Below are 23,692 nucleotides of genomic sequence, written 5' to 3'. Positions count from 1 at the left end.
AGGTGTCCAATCACCCACCAGTTGGTGAGAGTGACCATGGGTGATTGCCAGCAGTGTGAGAACATCAAAAGGCAGTGACAGTACTATACTAGAAAATATTCAAGAGGAATTCTAAGGGTGTACATATCAATACTTGATGTAGAAAAAGCCATCAAAAACTTGAAATGTGGAAAGGCAGCTGGAGTAGACGATATTCGACTAGAAATGCTTAAGAATGGAGGTATAAACATTTTGCGGTGGCTACACTGCATAATTCAGAAAGCTTGGACAGAAGGTTTAATTCCCAATTATTGGAGTAGACTTCTCATAGTACCCATCCATAAAAAAAGGAAATAAAGCTGCATGTGAGAATTACCGAGGAATTTCTGTACTAAGTGTTCTTGGTAACTTTGAGTATGCTTGCATAAACGAAAAGAGGTGGTTGAGAAAGATTGTGGAAGAGAAACTTGGAGAAGAACAAGCTGTGTTCAAGTCAAATAGAGGTTATCAGGATCAGAGTTTCATTTTAGGACAAATAGTTGAGAAATTGTGGGAATATGACAAGGATCTGTACTACGTTTTCTGGATCTAGAAAAGGCATATAACAAGGTGCTCAGAGAAAAGCTTTTCAAAACACTGTGTGAATGGAACATTATACAGTGCAATCCATAGTCTATATTTAAGCTGTCAGTCAGCAAATAGAATTGAAGGAAATACATGAAGATGGTTTGATGTAAAATCAGGGATATGACAACCACTCTTATTCATCATTTACAGTGATCACATTATGAAAGAAAGGGCATTAAGCATGATATTAGAATTGGAGATATCCAACTTAGCTTTTTGCTTTATGCACATGATGTTGTACTCCTAAACACATCTAGTCCAAGTCTCCAGGATTCTCTTAACTAAACTGAGTAAGAGCTGTAAGAAATATGGCATGAAAATCTAATAAAAAGACCAAAACTATGAAAATATACAGAAACATAGAAAACTTCAGCTGCATTCTGATTGGAGATCTTATGGAACAAATAAAATATTTTAGCTATTTAGGCACAGTTTTTAGTGTAGATGCAGGTTAAATCTGGAAATTATTATTATTACATGACACCTCCAGGGAGTGCACAGACTCATCGAGAGAGGGCACCTACTCTACAGCTCTCTGTCTCCACCACTGAATCCACCAACTACACCAATGCCATCTACTGTCCACCACTCATATGTCCACAGACAATCACAAACATTTATGCCCACAACCTTTTGGCTGGATCGCTAACCACTCGGCCAACCAAGCCGGCATAATAGAAAGACAGAAAATATACAACATATAAGTAAAGCTTGTATGGTAGGTATCAAGCTGAGGAAATTTATATGGAATAAGACGGCGCTTCCCAAACTGTGGGCCGTAGCCCCCTTGGGGTCCATAAGTTTTGTTGAGGGGTCCATGAAATAACGAAAACAAATTTAAAATGTTTTAAGACTAAGTAGTTTTTTTTTTTTTTAATCTTAAAAGAAACGTATTTAATTTTTATTATTTCTTTTTTGTTATTTTTTATATTTTAATGGAAAAAATCACACATTGGTGTTGGTTCATAAATTTTGCTTCCTGCATATTTCAGTGCTTAATGAATATTAATAAATATACACTTATTCATATAAGTATCATTTCAAAGACATTGATAAGCACAAAAAAGTTTACAAATGCAAAATCTTGAATATAAATGCAATAAATATTATAATAATATATGTCTGTATTACAATTTTTTTTTCTGATGGGGGGAGCATGAAATATTTTAATTTTTCCAAAGGGGGTCTTTACATCCATAAGTTTGGGAAGCACTGGAATAAGAGATAAATTAGCCATAACACCAAACTAGCAGTATACAAGACACTGTTCAAATCAGTTTTAAGTTATGGATCCAAGAGGTGGGTTAGAAGTAAAGCACTTGATCAAAGACTAGAGACCACAGATATGAGGGTTCTGAGAAAAATTAGGAAAGTGAACTGGTGACATCAATGACAGAATCATGTTAAAAACTAATTTAATGTGGTATGACCACTTAAATAGAATGAGTGAAGAAAGGTTAGCAAAATAGGTGACCATCCCTATTTTTGTGTTTGATGCCAAGATGGCAAGAAAAAGTCCCAGATAAAGACCAAGGTCTAGGTTGATTGATTCATTCATAAGTGTCTTAGAAGCACAGAATGTTAGATATGACGATATTGGTGTACTTGCAAGTAAGAGACTAATTTGGAGGAAAATTGTGGATAGGAGATTAATAATAATGTAAATTTAATCATGTAGTGCTGTCATAGTAACCCGAACACCCTTTCAGGGTAGATATCAGGAAATAGATGATGATGATTAAAATAACCTTGTTCTTTTTTTTTTCTTTTTTTATTCCTAATAATGTGTATTTTGTAATTCTCATGAATCTCATTTCACTTGTTTTTATTCTTTTTTTTTTATCTTGTTTGTTTATTGCCCATATTTCACTGCCATATAATAATGTAGGCACTGCTAAAGTATTGTATATTTTCCAGTGTTTTTTTTTTTAATTTTTTTTTTTTACAATATTTAGATTGAGTATTCTGTTTATCAGGCCAATAAGCTGTAAAATTTTGAGGTTTTTACTTTTTCTCCTTCATATGATATTTCGCATCCAAGATAATTTAAAATTATCTTTTCTGTTATTTTATTATTAATAACTATTTTACTTCTAACTGGAGTTTGTCCACAAAATTCAGTTTACCTCATCAGTTATTCAAATGACCAGTACAAAAATTGTATAGGATAAAGAAAATGAAAGGTAGATGTAGAACACAGTTTGTCTACCTTAGACCATAACGGAAGTGTTATTGCTAATCCCAAAGCGATTGCAGCCACTTTGAGAGAAAGTTTTCCCATAATCTCAGTAACGTTTTCATATCTGCCTGAATTTTTAATACTGAAAGAGCAGCAAGAAAAACAAAGGCTAAATGTTTCTGCTGTAAAATGTTGTAGTATATTATTTTTACATTTTATTTCTTTATCTTTCTATTTATACTACATAGAGCTAGTGCTTTTCCTTCATTCTTTTAATCTCACTTACTCACACTGAATTAACGTTTCCCCCCTTTACTTAATCCTTATCATACATATGACTAACTTTAATTCAAATTGTCGCCAGCCATATTTCTGTGACTTATTCAGTCCCTTATGCTCTTCAGACTGGCAAAACTTTCAAATGAAAGTTTTGCCAGTCTGAAGGATTGAAATGTGAGAGATTGAAATGTGGAATAATGGCAAAATGTAAGGGCTCGTTAATTTAAACAGAGGTTTCTAATTATCTTACTCCACACTGAAACTAATTGTGGCAATTTCCTGTCAGTACACAGGTTCGTGATTTTTGTTGGAGGTAGATCAGTGTGTTGTTCACAACTCATTTATTCTACCCAAGAATTGTATGTACATTTGAGACAAATAATTAGTTATAGTTAGATTTCCTAATCTACCTTAATCTTGATTATCATTCACCATTATATAATGCAATACTATACAATATGCTATCAGACACAGTATTATACATAATTAAGACAACACTTAATTCATACCTTTACACAGTGCTTATATCCATAAAACAAGAGTATCAACATATTCACAGATCTTCCTCTCTCATTTATTCTACCCAAGAATTGCATGTACATTTGAGACAATTAGTTATAGTTACATTTCCTAATCTACCTTAATCTTGACTATCATTCACCATTATATAATGCAATACTATACAATATGCTATCAGACACAGTATTATACATAATTAAGACAACACTTAATTCATACCTTTACACAGTGCTTATATCCGTAAAACAAGAGTATCAACATATTACAGTTACTCACAGATCTTCCTTCACAAACAGTCCATTGTGTTCAGTGAAAGTTCCGTTGTGACATCTCATTCCTCTGTCTTCATTAGGACGTTTCTTGTTCTTTAGGATGTCACGGAAATACATCTCATCCTTTAAATTAAAGATACCAAGAAATTATAGACTTGGTTTAATGCTTTATCCAAGTGTAAGCAAGCAGTGTTTCCACCTGATATATATAATCAGGACTAGGGCAACTCATATATATAGATATAGAAGCTAATGACTTCACATCATTTGGTATTGCATATTACAAAGCACATATTCTTACTAGTATGTATAATGCTATGCATTATGGGAAAGGTCACTGCCCAGACCGATTTCAACCTTTATTGAGGTCTCAGTGGGAGCCAGACCCAGAGGTGGTACAAAAGTTGAAGTAAATAATGCAGAAGTCATATTTTCATATATGAGTTGCCAAAAGGTGCCATACCTCATTTTTAAAATACTCTGAATTAGTGATAATTGTTGGAAGTTTCCCCAGTTGGTTATACTAGAAATTAAAGATAGCAAGAAATTATATACACCCTCTGTCCAAAAAGAAACCGAACTTATGATAAAAAATAAAACACAGGACAATTATAATTATTCAAATCATTTATTTCAATCAATATATCTCCCTCAGCTTCGATACAGCGTTTGACATTGTCAATTGATTAATTAAATGAGTTTTTTATATCAGTTTTTGGGATACTGTTGAGGGGTCATGGTTACTGCTGCTTGAACATTTTCAATTGTGTCTGTGTCGTATCGCTTTCCTTTCATCGGCAAATGAACTCAGAGGAAGAGAAAGAAGTCACGGGGTACTAAATCAGGCGAATGCGGCGAGTGATCCAACACAAAACTTGGTTTTTGCTCAAAAACTGTCTCTCAATGTTCGAACGATAAGATGGTGCATTATTGTACAAAAGTGACCAGCTGCCTGCATCATGATATTCATGCCATACACGACGATTTCTCGATATCAATTGCTTCAAAACTTTGAGGTAAAACTCACCATTGACCAGGTGGAATGAATTCTTTGTGGATAATGCCCATGGAATCATAGAAACAAAGCAGCACTGTCTTTACTTTTGACTTCTCCAAATGACTTTTTTTCTGATGTCCTCTTCTGATGGTCTCCACTCAGGACTCTGGCACTTTGTTTCTTGCTCATACTCAAAACACCACGTATCGTCACCAGTAACGATCTTTTCAAGGAAGTTTGAGTCCTTACGAGCGGTTTTATTGAGGTCAATGTTCAGTTCAATACATTTTTTGGTCGTTGGTCAACTTGTGGGGAACGAATCGTGAATTCATTTTACGAAGACCCAAACTCTCAATTAAAATGATGTGCACAGTTGATTTTGGAATCCCCAATTCATCTTTAATCAATCTCACAGACGATTTTGGGTTTTCTTTCATGAAATCACGCTCTTTTTGGATGTTAACTTCGAAACAGCATTGACTTTTGTGTTAAACTTGGTGAACATTTTACCGAAACGCATCAAATGCTTCAAAAAGCATACAGTGATGAATGCTTATCCTGTACTGAAGTTTATGAGTGGTTTAAGCCATTTCAAAGTGTAAAACAGTCATGAGACACTTGAGGATGACAAAAAGCCAGGCCATCCAAAAACTGGAAAATGGCTTAAACCACTCATAAACTTGAGTACAGGATAGCATTCATCACTGTATGCTTTTTGAAGCATTTGATGTGTTTCGGTAAAACTTTTACCAAGTTTAACACAAAAGTCAATCTCAGCTCTCTGTTTGAAACTCATTTTCCGACCATTCGTCAAAACACACTGTCACTCTTGGCACTATAACTCGGCTTCTAATGAAACAAATGTCATAAACAGTTGACACAACACTAATGAAGGTTGCTGCTTTTGACGACATAAAGATACAACAGTTGACACCACTAGTTTCTTCTATTTTCGACGGTTTCCTCTTGGACAGAGGATGAACTTGGTTTAATCCTTTATCCAAGTGTAAGGAAACAAAGTTTGCACCTGAAATATAATCAGGACTATTCCATCATCCCACCCTATAATGTATAGCCTTATAGGATTGGATGATCAACATCATCCTGTAATGCATAGTATTATACATATCTGCAAGGGGATGTGCTTTGCATTATGGGATACTAAGGCGTGATGTGAAGTTATTAACTTCTTTATACGAGTTGCCCCAATCCTGAAAATGGTTTAGGTGCAAACTTGTTTGCCTATACTTGGATAAAGGATTTAACCAAGAATATAATTTCTTGGTATCATTAATTTATAGTATAACCAAGTGGGAAAACTTATAACAACTGTTGAAAAATATGACTTATGCATTACTTTAACCTTAGTATCACCTATGGGTCTGGCTCCCACTGATGAGACCTCAATAAAGGTCGAAACTGGCCTGGGTAGTCACTCTTCCCATAATGCATAGCGTTATGGGAAGAGTTATCTGTCATGGGTTGGTGTCGAGGCTAGCTGGTGAAGAGATGTACTGTTGGAGAGCTCCTGAAAGATTCGTGATTTTTGTTGATTTATTAAATATTTTGTTAGATTTAATTGTGCAATTTTAGTATATTATTGTAGTTTTATTAGTGTAGTTAGTGTGCTAAAGTGTTTTATAACATAATCTATGTCGGGAAGTCGCCGCTAGAGGGATTCGTAGTGTGTAGTGTTCGTGAAAGCTCCTGATAAGATAAGCATTATTTTCAGTTATCGTTGATAAATTTACTTTAATATTGGTAGTTTTGTTTGCCTTACATATCTCAGTGCGTCTGTTTGTGTGTTTTTTTGGTATTTATAATTTATAATTTGATAAAATACGTTACTAGTAAGTATGGTTCCAGTACGAAGGAAAATGGCAGCCAGTAATGATGGTTCGCCATCTTCTTTCAAGAACGGTAATGTAAAGGAGATGATTCAGTGTACTATCTGCGAAATGTACGCTTTGCGGATTGTGGTCAGAGTGTGGTTAGATGATAATAAAGGAGTGAATGTGTGTAGAAAATGTAGGGAGAATGAGGAATTGAAGTGTATTTCGGATCTTGAGTGTGATATTTTTGTCAAACTTCAGAATGAAGAAAATAGGGATATGACAAGAAACGGCGAGGTTGCACCACAGAATTGTGAGAGTGTGAATGTAGAAATTGTGAATGATAGTATTAATGGTTTTACAGAGAATAAAAAAGATGAGATAGATGCAGTGAGTGAAATCGCGTTGTTGAAGGGTGCAATACAAAGGGCAAAACAGCAGCTAGAGCGTATGAGCAAAAGTCGACTGATTGAACCAGCCAATAATAAAAAGTATGACAGGAAAAATAGGCATATGAGTGTGAACATGAACAAAATGAAGGATAGAGTGCTGTATGGAGACTCGTTAGTAAGAGGTGTGTTAGTAGAGGATTTGACAAAATCGTACCAACCTGGTGCGACCATAAAGGATGTAACTGAGTCTATTAGAGAGCAAAAGGAAAGGGTGAAAGAAATGATTGTTGTGGCAGGTACGAATGATTTGAAAGGAGATAAAATGGAAATGATACAAGACCTGAATGAATTGTTTGAGGTAGCAAAAGAAAAGAGTGAGAGAGTTAGAATGATTAGTCTTTTGCCACGATATGACAGTGAAATGTTTAAAAGGAGGGCCGTAATTGCGAATGACTTTATGCGTGGGTTATGTATGATGAGTGGTGTGGAATTTGTGGATGTCTGGAGTGAGTTCGATGGGCGAAAGGATCTATATAAGATGGATGGCTTGCATTTGAATGGTTATGGTGTAAGAAGACTTGAGAAAGTGTTGCTGAATGTGGTGGATGTGCAAATTCAGGGAAACTAGATTTATTAAGGGGGGGGGGTAGATATTCAGTCCTTAGGGAGGCAGTTGAATGTATGAATGAATATAATATGCCCAACGAATAAGGACAACAATTCAGAGTGGAATAGTTAATATAAGGCATCAAGGTGGGTTGAGGCTAATGGGGGTCGTAAATTCATGTACACTAATGCTAGGAGTATTAGGAACAAGAAGGAAGAGTTTTTGGCCATGGTTGGCACTTCCAGACAACAGGTTATTGGTATTAGTGAATCATGGCTGACTGTAGATGATATAGCTAGTGGGATTGAATGTGATGGGTATAGTGTGTTCAGGAATGACAGGGAGAATAAAATGGGGGGAGGAGTATTGCTGATGATAGCTGATGAGCTACAGCCAAGGAGAATAGAAGTTGAATTGCAGGATAGGGAAAAGAGCACATTTGAGGCCATTTGGTGTGAGATTGTGGCTAGCAGAACTAAATATACAATTGGATGCTGCTATAGACCAGGCGATGGAAAAGATGGTGGTGACAGTATGCACAAGCAAATAGAAGAAATGAGTGGAAGAAAGGTGATTATTATGGGAGATTTCAACTATGGTCGCATTGATTTGAGTGAGGAGAGGACACACGGGAGGAAGGAATTGGATTTTATGCTGTTATTAAGGGATAACTATCTGCGACAGCATGTAATGGAAAATACTAGGGGTCAGAGAGTGCTTGACCTAGTAATTACATCTGAGGATTTGGCTGTAACAAATATGACCACATTGCCACCAATTGATGAGAGTGATCATAGGGTCTTGACTTGGGAGGTGGCTAAAGGTGTGGAATTTTCAATTAAGACAGGGTACATGTGGAATTATCGGGCTGGAAAGTATGACAAGCCTAGAAGTTTGATTGGTTCAGTGCCATGGCATGTACAACTGCAAGGACTAGAAGTTGATAGTGCATGGGAGGCAGTTAAGAAGTGTTTGCATGAAGCAATGGCTGACTGTATATCTAGACTCCGAATAATAAATCAAGTAGGAGTTAAATGGATGAATAACACCATTAAGCTTGAGCTGCAAAAAAAGAAACAACTATGGAGGGAATTTAAGGAGAAAGGTGACCGGCAGGCACATGAACTGTATAAAGCGCAGGCCAGAAGGGTAACGAGTGTGGTAAGAAAAGCAAAAAAGGATTACGAAAGAACATTGACCATGCAGGCTAAAGAGAATCCTAAACAGTTTTTTAGATATGTAGCAAGTAAAAGGAAAAATGTACATGGCAGAATGATTTTAAAGAATGCCGATATAGGGAGATAACTGAATCAGTTGATATAGTTGAGTTACTGAGTGAGCACTTTGCAAGCATATATCAACCAGGTGGTGACATTGCAGAAACGAATAAACCAGTAGATTATACGGGAATTGTGGTGAATGAAGTGGAGGTGAGTAGTCTATTGCATAACCTCAATGTCAATATATCCATGGGATTGGATGGTATACCAGCTCGTGTTGTACGAGAAGCAGCTAAAGAATTGTCAGTACCCTTGACCATTTTGTTTAGCTGCTTCTCGTACCACACGAGCTGGTATACCAGCTCGTGTCGTACGAGAAGGTTAGTCCTGAGGGGGTGGAAAGAGGGGAAAATAGTTCCACTGCATAAAGGTGGTTCCAAGACTGCTGTTGTAAATTACCGACCGATTAGCATATCAGGAATCATTGTCAAGGTCTTAGAGAAATTAGTCAAGAAAAGAATATAGGATTGGATAGATGAAAATGGGATATTGTATGGGGGACAACATGGTTTTGTGAAGGGTAGATCGTGCCTCAGTAACTTGCTCACGTTTCATAACACAGTAACGGCTGAACTGGATATTGGTAATGGGTTTACAGTGATACTACTGGACCTTGCCAAGGCCTTTGACAGGATACCACATGGAACCCTAATCAGTAAACTGGAGCAGATGGGGATAGATATACGGTTGGTAAGATGGATAGGAGGGTGGTTGAAGGAGAGATACCAGAGAGTGGTTTATTCAGGAGTGGAGTCAAAAAGACGGCTTGTGACTAGTGGTGTGCCACAGGGCTCTGTTCTTGGACCACTGCATTTCAATTTGTTCATCAATGATATAGGAAAGGATTTGAGAGGAAGTGTTCACTTGTTTGCTGATGATGCAAAGTTGGGTAGAGCAATTGTGAGTGCACAGGATGTCAGAATTTTACAGGATGATTTGGATAGTTTGGAGGATTGGGCTAGGAAAAATGGATGTCAATTTAATGTGGCAAAGTGTAAGGTTATGCACTTTGGGGTGAAAAGAACAGCAGCAGTATATCGCATTGGTGGAACCGTACTCCGGGAGATTGATGAGGCCAAGGATTTGGGAGTGTTGGTGGATAGGGAATTGAAGTTTAGGGGGTGCATTGCAAAAGTGACTAAATCAGCTCATCAAATCACTTGGCTTCTGAAAAATACTTTAACATGCAGAGACAAACAAGTTGTTGTTCCTCTGTATCGAGCCTTGATAAGACCCCATCTGGACTACTGTGCCCAGTTATGGGCACCAGGGTTTCTTCGTGATGGGGAGGAAGTGGAGAGGATCCAGAGACGAGTGACCAAGATAATAGCAGGTCTGTGGAATGAACCTTATGGGAATAGGTTGAAGATTTGTGGGTTGCAGAGATTGGACGATAGGCAAAGGAGGGGTGATATGATTGAGACATTCAAATTACTGAAGGGTTTCTATAAGATTGATCCAGAAGATATTTCTGAAAATATGACTGGTGGTGGGAGGACTAGGGGCCATGTATGGAAGCTGGGCAAAAAAGCATGGTTGACAAGGGTGTTAGAGCTAGGTTTTTTACTTGGAGAGTGGTGAATGAGTGGAATAAGCTTCCAGAGTCTGTTGTGGGTGCTACGACCGTGAATGAGTTCAAGGCAAGATATGATAGATACTGTGTCAATGTCGAATAGTTGTTCTTGACATGATGTTAGGGCCTCCCTCGATGAGTCTGTCGACTCCTTGGAGTTGCCCGGAACAATAATAATAATAATTATACATACCTATAAGGATATGTGCTCTGCATTATGCAATACTAATGCAAGTTATGTGAAATCATTAGCTTCTATATATACGAGTTACCCTAGTCCTGATTATATTTCAGGTGCAAACTTTGTTTGCTTACACTTAGATAAAGGATTAAACTAAGTATATAATTTCTTGGTATCTTTAATTTGTAGTATAACCAAGTGGAAAAACTTCCAACAACCATCTCATCCTTGATGGCAGCACTGTGCAAATTCTGAGTGATGTCCCTTTCTTTCTCTGTAATTGATGACTAGAAGCTATTCTATCAGGAATGACTCCTGGGGAGACCTAGACTTCATCTGCGAGACTTTTACATTGGTTCCCGGCCACAGGCATTGCTGGTCGTGGAGAAACATGGCAAGTTCTGTACTTTGGATCTTCTCAACTCTCAGAACACTTGGGAACTCTGGTGGACTCCAATGAACGAGTGAATGCTATTTCCTTCTCGCCAGGTCGCTTAAATATCCTTTCCTGTTCTTTGTCTTTATTTCTGTAATTTTTGCATCTATCCTCAGACTTGTCGATGTCACTTTTGCGCATCTGTACATGAGTCTTTATTCTCGATGAATTTCAACTTTCACAAGTCTTTGCGACTTTTCTCTTCAGGGAGTTTCTTTTGTTCTTTACTAATCTGGACAACTTTTGCTGGCTCATTACTTTAACAAAGATTCATTATCTTCCTTTGTGTTGATCACAATAGTTTTACATGTAATATTAAATCATACATACATTATAACTAAATTTTTTATTTATACTTCTTTTACATTAACTCTACATTATATCTTCTGTAATATTCTGATTTAAGACCCTTGTCAAACTGAGCATGGTAGTAAGTTATAGAATAACTTATCGTGTGCCAGATTTTACACTACTGATGGGATTGAGCCATACAATCAACCATTTGTTAAGGAGAAACTAAAAGTGCAGTAGGGCATGATGACACCCATTATGAAATGATAAAACATTTACTGTCATCTACTCTTAATACTTACAGGGGAAGAGTTTGGATTCTTGGCATAATACAGTTGTCATTGCTATCGCAAAACCAGGAAAGGATCCAGCGCAAGCAAATAATTATCAACATATCGCTCTGACCAGCTGCCTTTGTGAGATATTAGACAAAATGGTTAATACCAGACTTCTCTTTTATTTAGAAAGCAATGATCTACTCTCTAATACACAATGTGACTTCTGAAGACATCGTTTAACTTTAGACCATTTCGTTTGTTTAGAAACTTTTATAAGAGATGCATTTATGAAGCGAGATATGGCATATTAAAAGATCTTTATAACCTAGGTCTCAGAGGACACCTTCTTGTATTTATTAAAAACTTTTTTGTCTGAGCAAACTTTACAAGTCAGGTTGGGGAAGTATGCTATATCATGAAGAACAAGGGTTCCCCAAGTATGGCTTAAGTATGACATATTTTGCTATCAAAGTTAACTCAATCACTGAACAGCTTCTTCCTACTCTAAGTCATCAATATAGACAATACTCTACGTTGATAACTTCACAATTTACTCTCACTCTTGTAACATGAGGTTAACTGAAAGAAAACTTCAGCAAGCAATTGATCTTGTTTCTCTATGGGCTCTTAGTAATGGGTTCAGGTTTTCAACAGAAAAATGTGTCTGTGTATACTTTTTACCCATTTCCTGAATGGGTGAACTGTTATTCCAGTAGCAACAGAAGCCAAGTTCTTGGAACATATCTTTGACAGAAAACTTACATTCCTTTTACACATTTATCAACTAAGAGAAAAGTGCAAGAGAGCTTATATCTCCTTTGCACTCTGTCCTCTATGGAATGGGTTACCAATCAATCTTCATTGCTTTGTCTTTATTGTGTGCTTATACATTCAAACCCGGATTATTCGTTTCAAGTCTATGGTTCTGCAAGGCAGAATAACTTGTGATGGTTGGATCCCATTCATTATCAGGTTATACAAATAGCTGCTAGTGTCTTTTGCATATCACCCACTCATAGTCTTTATGTTGAAGCATATGAACCAGCTCTGTCACTTAGATGGAAACAGTTGTCTCTTAATTGTGCCCTAAAGATAAAGTCTCTTCCAGATCATCCTTCATAGTATAGTATGCTTCCTCTGTGTTGGGAAGGCATGCATGCTATTGTCATGATTTTGACAACATGGCCTACACCAAACATAACAGCATCCCTCCATAGCTGGTTTGCACTCCATCCTGCAACCGCCTTTGTCACTTTTTCAACTACAACTCTTATACTTCATCTTCTGTCTACCTGCATTTGTTTAATGCACACAGAGCAACCCATTCAGAACAGGTATCATTCAAGAACTGATACCTGTGTTGCCTGTGCTGGTGTATTTCCTGACATTACTATATCCCCTGAGATCTCACTTGATTGCAGTGATTATACAGCAGAGTTGCATGCCATTCAGCTTGTACTTTTGAGCTCTTTACAGGCCATCTCCTCTCCTATGTATGATCCACATCCAGTGCTGTATGAGGTGTTACATCTATTATACAAAATGAAAACTTAATTTTGATGTCTGGTTGTGCTAGATTCTCAGCCACATTAGAATTAAGGGAAATGAGACTACAGCTGCTGCTGCTGCTAGATCGGTTCATACTTTCTCCATGTACTGTTTAAGAGTACCATATACAGACTACAGACAGTTTATAAGATCAAAGCTAATTGCTCGATAGCAGTCATCATGGCAGTAATCATTGACAAAAAAATTATATGACATTAAGCCATAAATTGAGCATGGGCATTTTAGTCAATGCAGAAAAAGAAGAGAGGAAGTTGTTCTTGCTAGATGCCTCATAGTCTTATTTACTGAGGGCTGGTGAACCTCCCATGTGTGAATAATGCAATATGCATCTTACTATTTCTCATATTCTGGTGGAGTGCCAAGCACTTTACATGAGAGAGGAATAAAATTTTTACCTATCTAGCCAAGCCATATGCACTTAGGCAGATTCCATGAGTTTAACTTTCTACAAAGAATTAATTTGTACAAACATATTTGACTGCAATTTTGTTTATATGTAGATACTCCATTGCTAAACTTAATTTTTGTGCATGCTAATTTAATTTGACTATTTATGTACTGCTGGAACTTTTGACCTTGTGTATTGCTGTAACCTTTGCTGTTCTTGCACCAATAAACCATAAACCAGCTAATCAACCAACCAATCCCTTATTTTATAAGAAAAATTTCAAGGGAACTGGAAATTCCTTTGACTAGGCTCTTTAATTTTTTAAATCTCAGCTCTGGCAGAGTCCCAAGAGAGTAAAAGAGGGAGGCGCTTAGATTGCAGTAGTTTTTCATGAGTAGTGGTGGTAAAAATACTGGAAAAGTTGTTCAGAGAGCAGAGAGCAAATTTATGAATGAACAAATAAGAATATGATATTCTACAAGGGGTGGCATGCCCTTCTGTAGGGGTCAGCCATGATTTAGTAATTTTCTAACTTTTTTATAATAGAGTGACATCACTGGTGGTTGAAGGGAAAGGCTTCACGATGATTCTGCAGGATTTTGCAAACGCATTTGTTAGAACAACAGATGGAACTCTGTTAGGCATATTAGAACAAATTGTGATGGATATCACACTGCTTATATACATACAAGGGTGGCTTATGGACAGATAATAACAAAAAGTAGTATATGGAGGATTAGAATCCAGGAGAAAGTGGGTGACTAGTGGTGTCCTGCAAGGTGCTCTGCTAGGACTGTTTAATTTGTATGTAAGTGTTATAGGAAATAATCTGAAGGGAAATTGTCAGTTGTTTGCTGATGATGAAAATTGGGTAGAGAAATCAAGGCAATGTACAGAGATTGCAGGATGACTTAAATAGGCTGTTAGTATCAGCAGAAGAGAATGGGTATCAGTTTAATGTGGATAAATGTAAAGTTATGCATTTTGGAATACTCCAAGCTGTGCACCACATTTATAGCACTGTACTCCAGGAAATAGGTGAGGCTAGGAATTTGGGGATGGAAATAGACAGAAAGTTGAAGTTTAACAGGCATATTGCTAAATTTGTGAAAGTAGCCCATATGATTACTTGCTATTGAATAACACACTAACAAGCAGAGATAAGGAAATTGTTATTCCTCTTTCTAGGGCCTTGATACATTCACATCTGGATTAGTTTGCTGAGGTCTGGTCATTTGGGTTTCTTGGAGATGAGGAAGTATTGGAGATCATCCAGAAGCAAGTGACCAGGATGGGGAGTGGTCTGTGCAATGCTCTTTTTGAGGACAGATTGAAGGTATGTGGGTTGCAGAAGGTGGTTGACAAGCAGAAAAGAGGGGAATATGGTAGCAACATTTAAGTTACTTAAAAAGTTTTATAAAATTGATGTAGGGAAAATGTTTCAGCACTTGAATAGAGTGGCAGAACAAGAGGCCATCCCTGGAAGTTGTATGGTTAGTATGGTATAAGGACTTAGATTTTTTGCTTGTAGACTAGTGAGTGAATGGAATTGGCTTCTAGGGTCAGTTGTGAGTTCTTTGTGTGTAAATGGGAGAGGTATGACAGATATTGTACGGATAGTGTTCTCCTGTGATGAGTCTTTGGACTCCATTTAGGTACCTGTACAGTAATGATAATCAATCTTACCTGGTACACTGAATAGGGAAATTTCTGTAATTCTATGTTGTTTTAGTTTGCTTTTTATAGAATGGTACTATGAAATCTGTACTCCAATCACCTGGTATTTAACTTTTTTGTGAGCAGACTTCCTGGTTTTTTATAAACTTTCACAGTGCAGCCATTGTAAAAGACCTATACATCCATATTTGAGCATTTATGGTCAAAGATCATCTACTCCCACTGCCTTAATACATTTTAGGCTTCTGATGTCTTTTTCTACCTCGTGCAGATACGTACTCCTGACTGCATTCCTTATTGAATATTTCTATTGCTGTTCTGTCACTTCTTAACTATTTTAGTTACCTTTCAAAGTAATTACTCCAATTACTGAATATCTTTATATTCAGTTTTGATGTTATCTTTTTCATCTATGCTACCTTCAACAGTACTCTTCTTCCTTCTGAGCTTTATCAGTAGTCCCCAAACTCACTCAGCACTGATAAAACTTGCGATTTTGCACTCAAATCCAGCATACATGCACTTGATGTATTATGATTTAGACTAAATATATTTCAATGAATCACTGTCCACTCGTATATCTAGATATAACTAAGTTGAGTCACCCTATTTTTAACAGTTGGTGCTTGTAAAGCTACTTAATTACACCTTGGCATAATTTTAAATTATGCCATCGATTAACATTCAGTATTATTATAATTATATTGTACATTTCATGTAAAGTTTAATTATTTCTTTCTTTCTAATTATGTTCCTGTGGTAAGTTTTTTTTTATTACAATTTTTTTTTATTTTAATCTCAGTGTGCTGAAAAAGCATCATTACGGCGGTGTAATTCTGCATCCAGCAGAAAAAGTGGCCCACAATCATCGGAATTGCAATTTGATGATACTACTGATGATGAGGTACCATTTTTATCTTCTTTATTATTATATCTTCATTATTATTTTTCAGCAGACCTGACATTTTATGATGCAATTGAAGAATGATGGGCTAATGTTGCATGATAATTTGATGTTCTAGCCAAGCTATAAAAGCTTTTTAAAACTGAAAGCCAAAAAAAAAAAAAAAAATATGGAAACCACTGAGATGTTTTGTACAAGTATGTTACTGATTTAATTCATTATATCATATTTTATCTGTATCAGATATGCTGCAGATACTTTTTGCAATGTTATGTAGAATATATAACTAGCTTTGATGTAAGTATACTTTGAGTGTCCAATTTGTATGGCATACCTTTATCTACAGAGGATTCTGTACTTCATCCACATATTCCAGGTTATATAAAGCTGGCAAGCTGATAGTGAGAATTTCCCTAGTTCAGTCAGTAAATCGAGGCCTGTTGGAAAAAAAAACCTAAGTTCAAATCCTATGTAGGATGCAAATCGAGGCCTGCTGGAAAAAAAAACCTAAGTTCAAATCCTATGTAGGATGCAAAGAACCATTATCAGGGCTTTTCTAGTGGAGGTGAGTCAGCTGGTCTCATACTGAGTTGGCAGAGTTTTCCCTTCCCAGAAACTTGGGTTTTTCAGTTCACATACAGACAAGCTCACCCACAGTTTACATACAAAAAAAGTATGTTTATTGGCATAGGGCTAATGCTAACCACCTTATCCTGGAATATTCCTGCCATGCGCATGGATGTTTGTGATTATCTGTGAAAATACCAGTAGTGGTGGTGGGCAGTAGATGCCATTGGTATACATGATACGGTTCGCTCTAGTGGTAGATTAAGTGGTAAAGACGGTGAGTTGTAGAGTAGGTGCCCTGCCTTGATGAGTCCTTAGATTCCTTGGAGGTGTCACGTAATAATGATAATGATATTATGAAATCCAAGGATACTATGGACAATGTGGGCACTTAAGGGCCCAATAATAACTGTAGAAGATAGATAAGGACTGTGCATGTGTGTGGCATCTGAATTCTGCAATCTCTTTAAATATTCTAACTATATACTTTCCTTCATTCTTGCAGTTCAGCCATCTGATTTGATTATGTGTGAGATTACCATATATATCCAATATAGCTGGCCTGGTTGACAAAGTGGTTAGCGTATCTGCTCTCCAGCCAAAAGGCTGTGGGTTCAAATCCCACCGTGGGCATGGATGTTTGTGATTGTCTGTGAAAATTCTAGTGGTGGGTGGTAGATGGCGTTGATGTTGTTGTGGTTTGTTGTAGTTGGTGGATTTGAATGGTGGAGACAGAGTTGTAGAGGAAGTGCCCTCCATTGATAAATATTTGGAAGTGTCACATAATAATAATAGTAATAATTTTACATGTTTACATTAAAAGTTTACATGTTTATAATAAAATGCTATTTTTTTTTATAAAACTGATACCTAAACTTATTTTTCCTTTTGTATGTTGTCAGAATATATTTTGGGATATAAGTTTTTTTATTCATCTTGGGCCACTGAAGTCTTGCCTATAAAAAAAAAAACTATTGTTTATTTATATTTTTTTTTTTTTGTTGGACCCATACAGAAGAGATTGGTTGGTCAACCTGTAGTAGATTGATACCTTGTATGGAAAGAACTTTGAGAAAGGAAAAGGAACTTGTCCACATTAGATTTGAAGTCCTGTGCATTGTATTCCTTAGGAAATGCATGGGACGAGAGGCTGTTCCAGAGTACAACAGCAGCAAGAAGGAAGCAAAAGGGAGAGATACTTGTGCTACGAGTGTGGAGTTGGACTATGAAGGGGTACTGTGAATTTAGAAAAGAAGTTTACTGCATAAATGTGTTCATGTCATTTGTCAATTTGGAATTTTGTTTGCCATTACTGTGATAGAAAATCAGGTTACAGCTGTATTCAGATTGTGGATTCTGATGTAATGGAATTACATCAGCATGTTTAAACCTTGTGTGTAAGGAGGGGGAGAACCATAGTTTCTACTATTTCTGTTACAAAAAAACTTGCTAGAAAAACAGCATGAAAAGTTTGGCTTGAAGATGCCAAAGCTTTCCATACCACTGACATGCATTTTATTATTATTATTCATGTGAGATCTCTGTGGGGTAAAAGAATTGGCTTTGGAGGTACGGATTATCACACTCAAAGTTCATCAAACCATGCCTTAAACTTATTCAGTTTGTCTGCATTCACCACACTATCATGCGCTGCATTGCACTTGCAAATCACTCTCCATGCAAAGAACCTCCTCTTCACTCCTTTTCTCACACTCTCCTTATACGATTTATGGTTGACCTTTATTTCTACCCCTCTCATTCTATGAAAATTTTCTTCCAGGTTAACCTAGTAACAACCCCTGGCCAACTTATATCAATGTCTCTATCATATACCCTCTCTCCTCCTCCTCCTCCTATTCACAAGGCTTTTCAACTTTCACTTCAATCTGTCTTCATGCTGTACATTCCAAAGACTAGCTATCACTTTCATGAATGTTCTTTCAGGACCCTTTCTGACATATCCACATCACCATGAAAGTCAGGTACCCAAATCTTTGCATAATAATTCATATGAAGTATGATAAAGGACTTATGCAATGGAATCATGACCTCCTTATTTCTGCATGTCAAGGTTCTTCACATCATTGCCATAATCCGTTGTGACAACTTCTCCACTTGTGCACTGTAGCCCTTGTCCACTACCACTCCCAGATCTCTTATCCTCTCTACCTCCTTTAAAGTTCCACCACCAAGTGTTTACTTTGTATTGCATTGTTGCTTTCAGTTCAAGATATGCAAACAATTGCATATTTCCAGTTAAGTCAGACCCAATGTCATTAACATACAAGGTGAATAACAATGTGCTCCAAAACAGACCCTTGCAGTACACTACTAGTGACTTTCCTCTTTTTGGAATACTTGCAACCCCCCCCCCCCCCCATGTACAACTTGCTGATACCTATCTGACAGTCAGTGACCTATCCTACCCACTAGTCCCATCCATTTCAATTTAGTTACCAGTTTGTCATGTGGCAAGCTGTCAAGCAAAATCTAAGCATGCCACTGTTTAACAGCGGTATACTTATACTAAACATAACACTGTTTATAGTGCATAAGGAAATTTGCAAAATCTGACATCCCTTTAACAAACTCATGCTGACAAACCGAGAACACTGTTCCTATCAACCCATTGCTGTATCCTAGCTCTCACTAACCTCTCCAATACTTTAAAACCACAACTCCTTTGGACCTTTGCTGTTGCTAGATTCTTATTAAACAGGTATGCCAAGGCTTCTGCTAACTCTCTTAAGACACTTTGTGATATGTTACTAAATGTGATTGCCTTATTGACATCAAGCTTAATTCTTTATATACCTCTTGCTTGCTCATAGTTAAGCCATCCTCTCCTAATTCCTCTACACTTGACCTTCTCATCATTTCACATTGACAATGATGAAATACCCTCATAAATGATTAAATAAATACCTCAGCTAGCTATGTCTCAAATTTTTATTGCTAAATTTGCTTATTTCTGCTCAAACTGCACTTTTGATATACTTACCAACTAAATCACTTTACTGTCTTGTTCTTTATATTTCTCATGCTATTGATTGTTACCTTTATTTATCTTGTGCTGCCTAATCAGTACTTCTTCCATTTTATTCCTAATTCCTTTATTCAGCATTTTTACCTTCAGAATACATTCAGACATTGATGTTAAATATCTCTTTGTCAGTTCATAAGCAGCATTTATCTATCTCTTTTGTTAACTCCTCTTTCCATGCTATAGCTCAGAGCTATCTCCTAAGCTTCTCATAATCACCAGTTTGTAGTTCCATATATATCCTTTCCTCACAGAAGTCTTCATAAGGCTTGTCACCACCCAACTGATTACTTCATGGTCACTCTCTCATCACTTGGAAGGGCACCCCACTCGCAGTACAGTCCTCCCACCACTCTTATCTTTCATTCTTCTCAGTATCCTCCTGATATCACTTCTTACACTCTCCTTATGTCCAATCAAATCATTTGTTCTACCAACTACCACTAATTTTCTTACTTGTCTACTTCTCTTATCTGATGAATCAATAGTCAACAGCATCCAGGAATGCGTTAGCTCTGCTAACGCATTCCTGGATGCTGACAATGTCAAGTTCTTTCCTAATATCCTTGTTTTTAATATGATATTGCCATTGATGCCATCTGTCTCCATGCCCCTAATCTTTCTCAGGACTCTCATATCTGCAGTCTCTAGTCTTTGGTCAAGTGTTTTACTTCTGACCCAGCTCTCACATCCATAAATTAAAACTGGTTTGAACACTGTCTTGTATACAGCTAATTTATATTCTGACTAATTTCTCTCTTATTCCATATGAATTTATTCAAGTGACATCCTACCATACCAGATTTGTTGATTCTGTTGTCTATTTCCATATTTAATTTACCATCTTCACTAAAAATCGTGCCTAAGTAGCTGAAATGTTTTATTTGTTCTATAGGTTCTCCATTCAAAATGCAATTGATATTTTCAGTGCTTCTGCCTATTTTTATTGTCTTTGTCTTGTTATTGCTGACCTTCATACCATATCTATTACAACAGTTATTCAATTTAGTCAGGAAATCTTGCAGACTTGTAGTAGCAGATTTATTTAGAAGTATAACATCGTCTGCATAAAGCAAAGAGCTAAGATTAACATCTCTAATTTTGATATCCAGTTTAATACCACTTTCCTTCATAATGTGATCCATATAGATAATGAATAACAGAGGGGATAATGTACATCCTTGTCTGATGTCAGATTTAACATTAAACCATCTTCCTGTACTTCCTTCAATTCTAACTGCTGACTTACAGCTCAAATAAAGACTAAGTATTGCTTGATATAATGTCCCATTGACACCATATAACTGTAGCATATTGAATAGCTTCTCTCTTGGCACCTTGTCATATACATTTTCCAGATCTACAAAACTTAAATATAGATCTTTGTTATATTTCCTTGATTTCTCAACTATTTGTCGTAAAGTGAAGATCTGATCCTGACAGCCTCTATTTGGCCTGAATCCAGCTTGTTCTTCACCAAGCTTATCTTTCAGCATTCTTCTCAACCGTTTCTCAAGTATACTTGTATAAATCTTGCCAGGAACACTCAGTAGGGAAATAACTCTGTAAAATTCTCACATTCAGTTTTATTTCCCTTTTTATATATGGGTACTATGAGAGCTCTACTCCAATCATCGGAAATTCGTCCCTCTGTCCAGGTCTTCTGAACTTTACAGTGGCTGCGCTACATAGTACTTTTATACCTCCATACTTCAGCATTTCTGATCTAATATCATCTATTCTTGCTGCCTTTCCACATTTCAAGCCTTTGATGGCTTTTTCTACTTCAAGTATGGATATGTATACCTGTCTGTATGCCTGTTATGTTTTTTTTACCACTGTGCTATCACTGCTTGTTTCATTTAGAAATGAAATTTTTCGAAGTAATTATTCCATACTTCAAGGATATCTTTTTCTCCAGTTTTCATGTGACCTTTATCATCTCTGATGCCTTTTACAGCACTCTTTCGTCCACTTCTGAGCTGCTTCAACAACCTCCAAAATATCTTACCACCTTCTTGATATTTGTTTTCTATGTTCTTAACAAAGTTTTCCCATGACTTTTGTTTAGCTAGTTTTACATAGTGTTTAGCTTTCTTGAATTTTTCTCTGTATTCTCTAAGAGCACAAGCTGACTTATTTGCCAAGGATTTTTGATATACTTTCTTCTTCTCATTATAATATATATATATATATATATATATATATATATTTTTTTTTTTTTTTTTTTTTTTTTTTTTTTTGTTGCTCATTTTTCTACTTTCCTTTGCTTCCACAGCATCACTTTTAGCTTCATCAGCCATGATGCTTTCATTTCACAGTCTTGCCCTCTTTTTTCTATGATTCATACAGTCTTCTTTTGTTCCTGCAATTATGCTTGTTTTCATTCCAGCAGTCAGTTTTGCATTTATGGATAACTTTTAGTCCAACAGATTATCACATTTTTTATACCTGTACCTTCTGTCATTTTTCTGTTCAGTCTCTCCACAAACACATTTCCCATGTTCTGCTACATATACATGCTGCATTCATGACAACGAACGATTCTCAAAAAATCCATGGAGTTAATTACATTTGATCTTTGCACTGCACTGTTTGCAGATCTCATTCATACTACCATTTGGTCACTGTTGTCTGCAAGCTTCAAAAATTAGTAAAACATCTGTATATCAAACACACAAAGCTCCACAATCACACAGTTTTTCCAGGCTATGAAAAATAAGCTTTAACGTTTAGGTAAAAATGTAACAAATGTGTGGATTGTTCAGGTGAGTGTTAAGGAAAGTGTTAATGTTTGCAAACAGCGTGATGATATGCTAAAATGTTTCAAAAAGGATAGAAGTAGATCCCAAGTGCTAGTAATGATGGCAAGGGAAACAGAGTGGAGTTGCTTAGGCAAGAGTTGATGAAAATGAAGGGTGAAATGTACTGTTTGGAAGATGACACTGAAAATCTAAGAGAAAATTGCTGAAGTTCATGAGGAGACATTATGAAGCAAGTGTCAAAGGATAATTATATAGCATTACATGGAAGTCCAGTCATTAGAGGTGTTGTGAATAACAAGATTCATAAAACTTATATGTTAAAGATACCAAGAAATTGTATACTTGGTTTTAATCATTTTCTCAAGGAAGCAAACACAATATTCTGCACGTGAAATATATTCATGTCTGAGCTACTTGTATATAGAGACTAGTGACTTCATATCTCTTGCCTTAGTATATATTCCATAATGTAAAGCACACGCCCCCTTTTGGAAGGTTTAATTAATGCAGAAGTCATATATGTCTCATATAGAAGTAGCTAAAAGGTGCTCAATCTTATTAATAAAAATCTCTGGATGAGAAAAAGATGATGAAAGTTTTTTGCCTTGTGTTTATTATACGTTAAAATACCAAGAAATTACATACTTGGTTTTAATCCTTTTTCCAAGGAAGCAAAACATGAAGTCATTAGCCTCTATATACAAGTAGCTCAGAAAAGAATATATTTTGCTGCAAAACATTGTTTTGCTTCCTTGGGAAAAGGATTAAAACCAAGCATATAATTTCTTGGTATCTTTAACATATAATAAACCAAGGTAAAAACTTTCAACGTCCATAAAACTTGTTTTCCAGATGGAATATTGAAACAAATAACTGACACCATGAATGGAAGGAACAGGCATCAAAATTATTATTAGTAGTAGTTGTGGGCACAAATGACTTATATGGTGAAAACAGGAATGTGAATAACGATTTGTAGAGGTTGTTGAATTTAAAAAAAAATTGTATTATTGGCAAAGTAGTTAGTGCATTGTCCATATGTGATAACAGTGAGTTA

General features: G+C 36.4%; 1 protein-coding gene across 1 annotated transcript in view; it reads left to right on the top strand.

Annotated features, from left to right (window-relative positions):
* The window catches only part of Hel89B (histone acetyltransferase 1), an 863,997-nt gene that overhangs the window by 455,344 nt on the left and 384,961 nt on the right, over nt 1-23,692 (top strand). The window contains exon 22 of the mRNA XM_090405810.1: nt 16,159-16,260. Coding sequence (XP_090261936.1) covers nt 16,159-16,260 — 102 coding nt within the window. The remainder of the gene's footprint in view (nt 1-16,158; nt 16,261-23,692) is intronic.

This window comes from Typopeltis vanoorti, chromosome 15, assembly GCF_054136105.1.
Source record: "Typopeltis vanoorti isolate ZY-2024b chromosome 15, IOZ_Tvanoo_1.0, whole genome shotgun sequence".
NCBI classification, from domain to species: Eukaryota; Metazoa; Arthropoda; class Arachnida; order Uropygi; family Thelyphonidae; genus Typopeltis; species Typopeltis vanoorti.
This window is presented reverse-complemented; position numbering and strand designations above follow the sequence as displayed.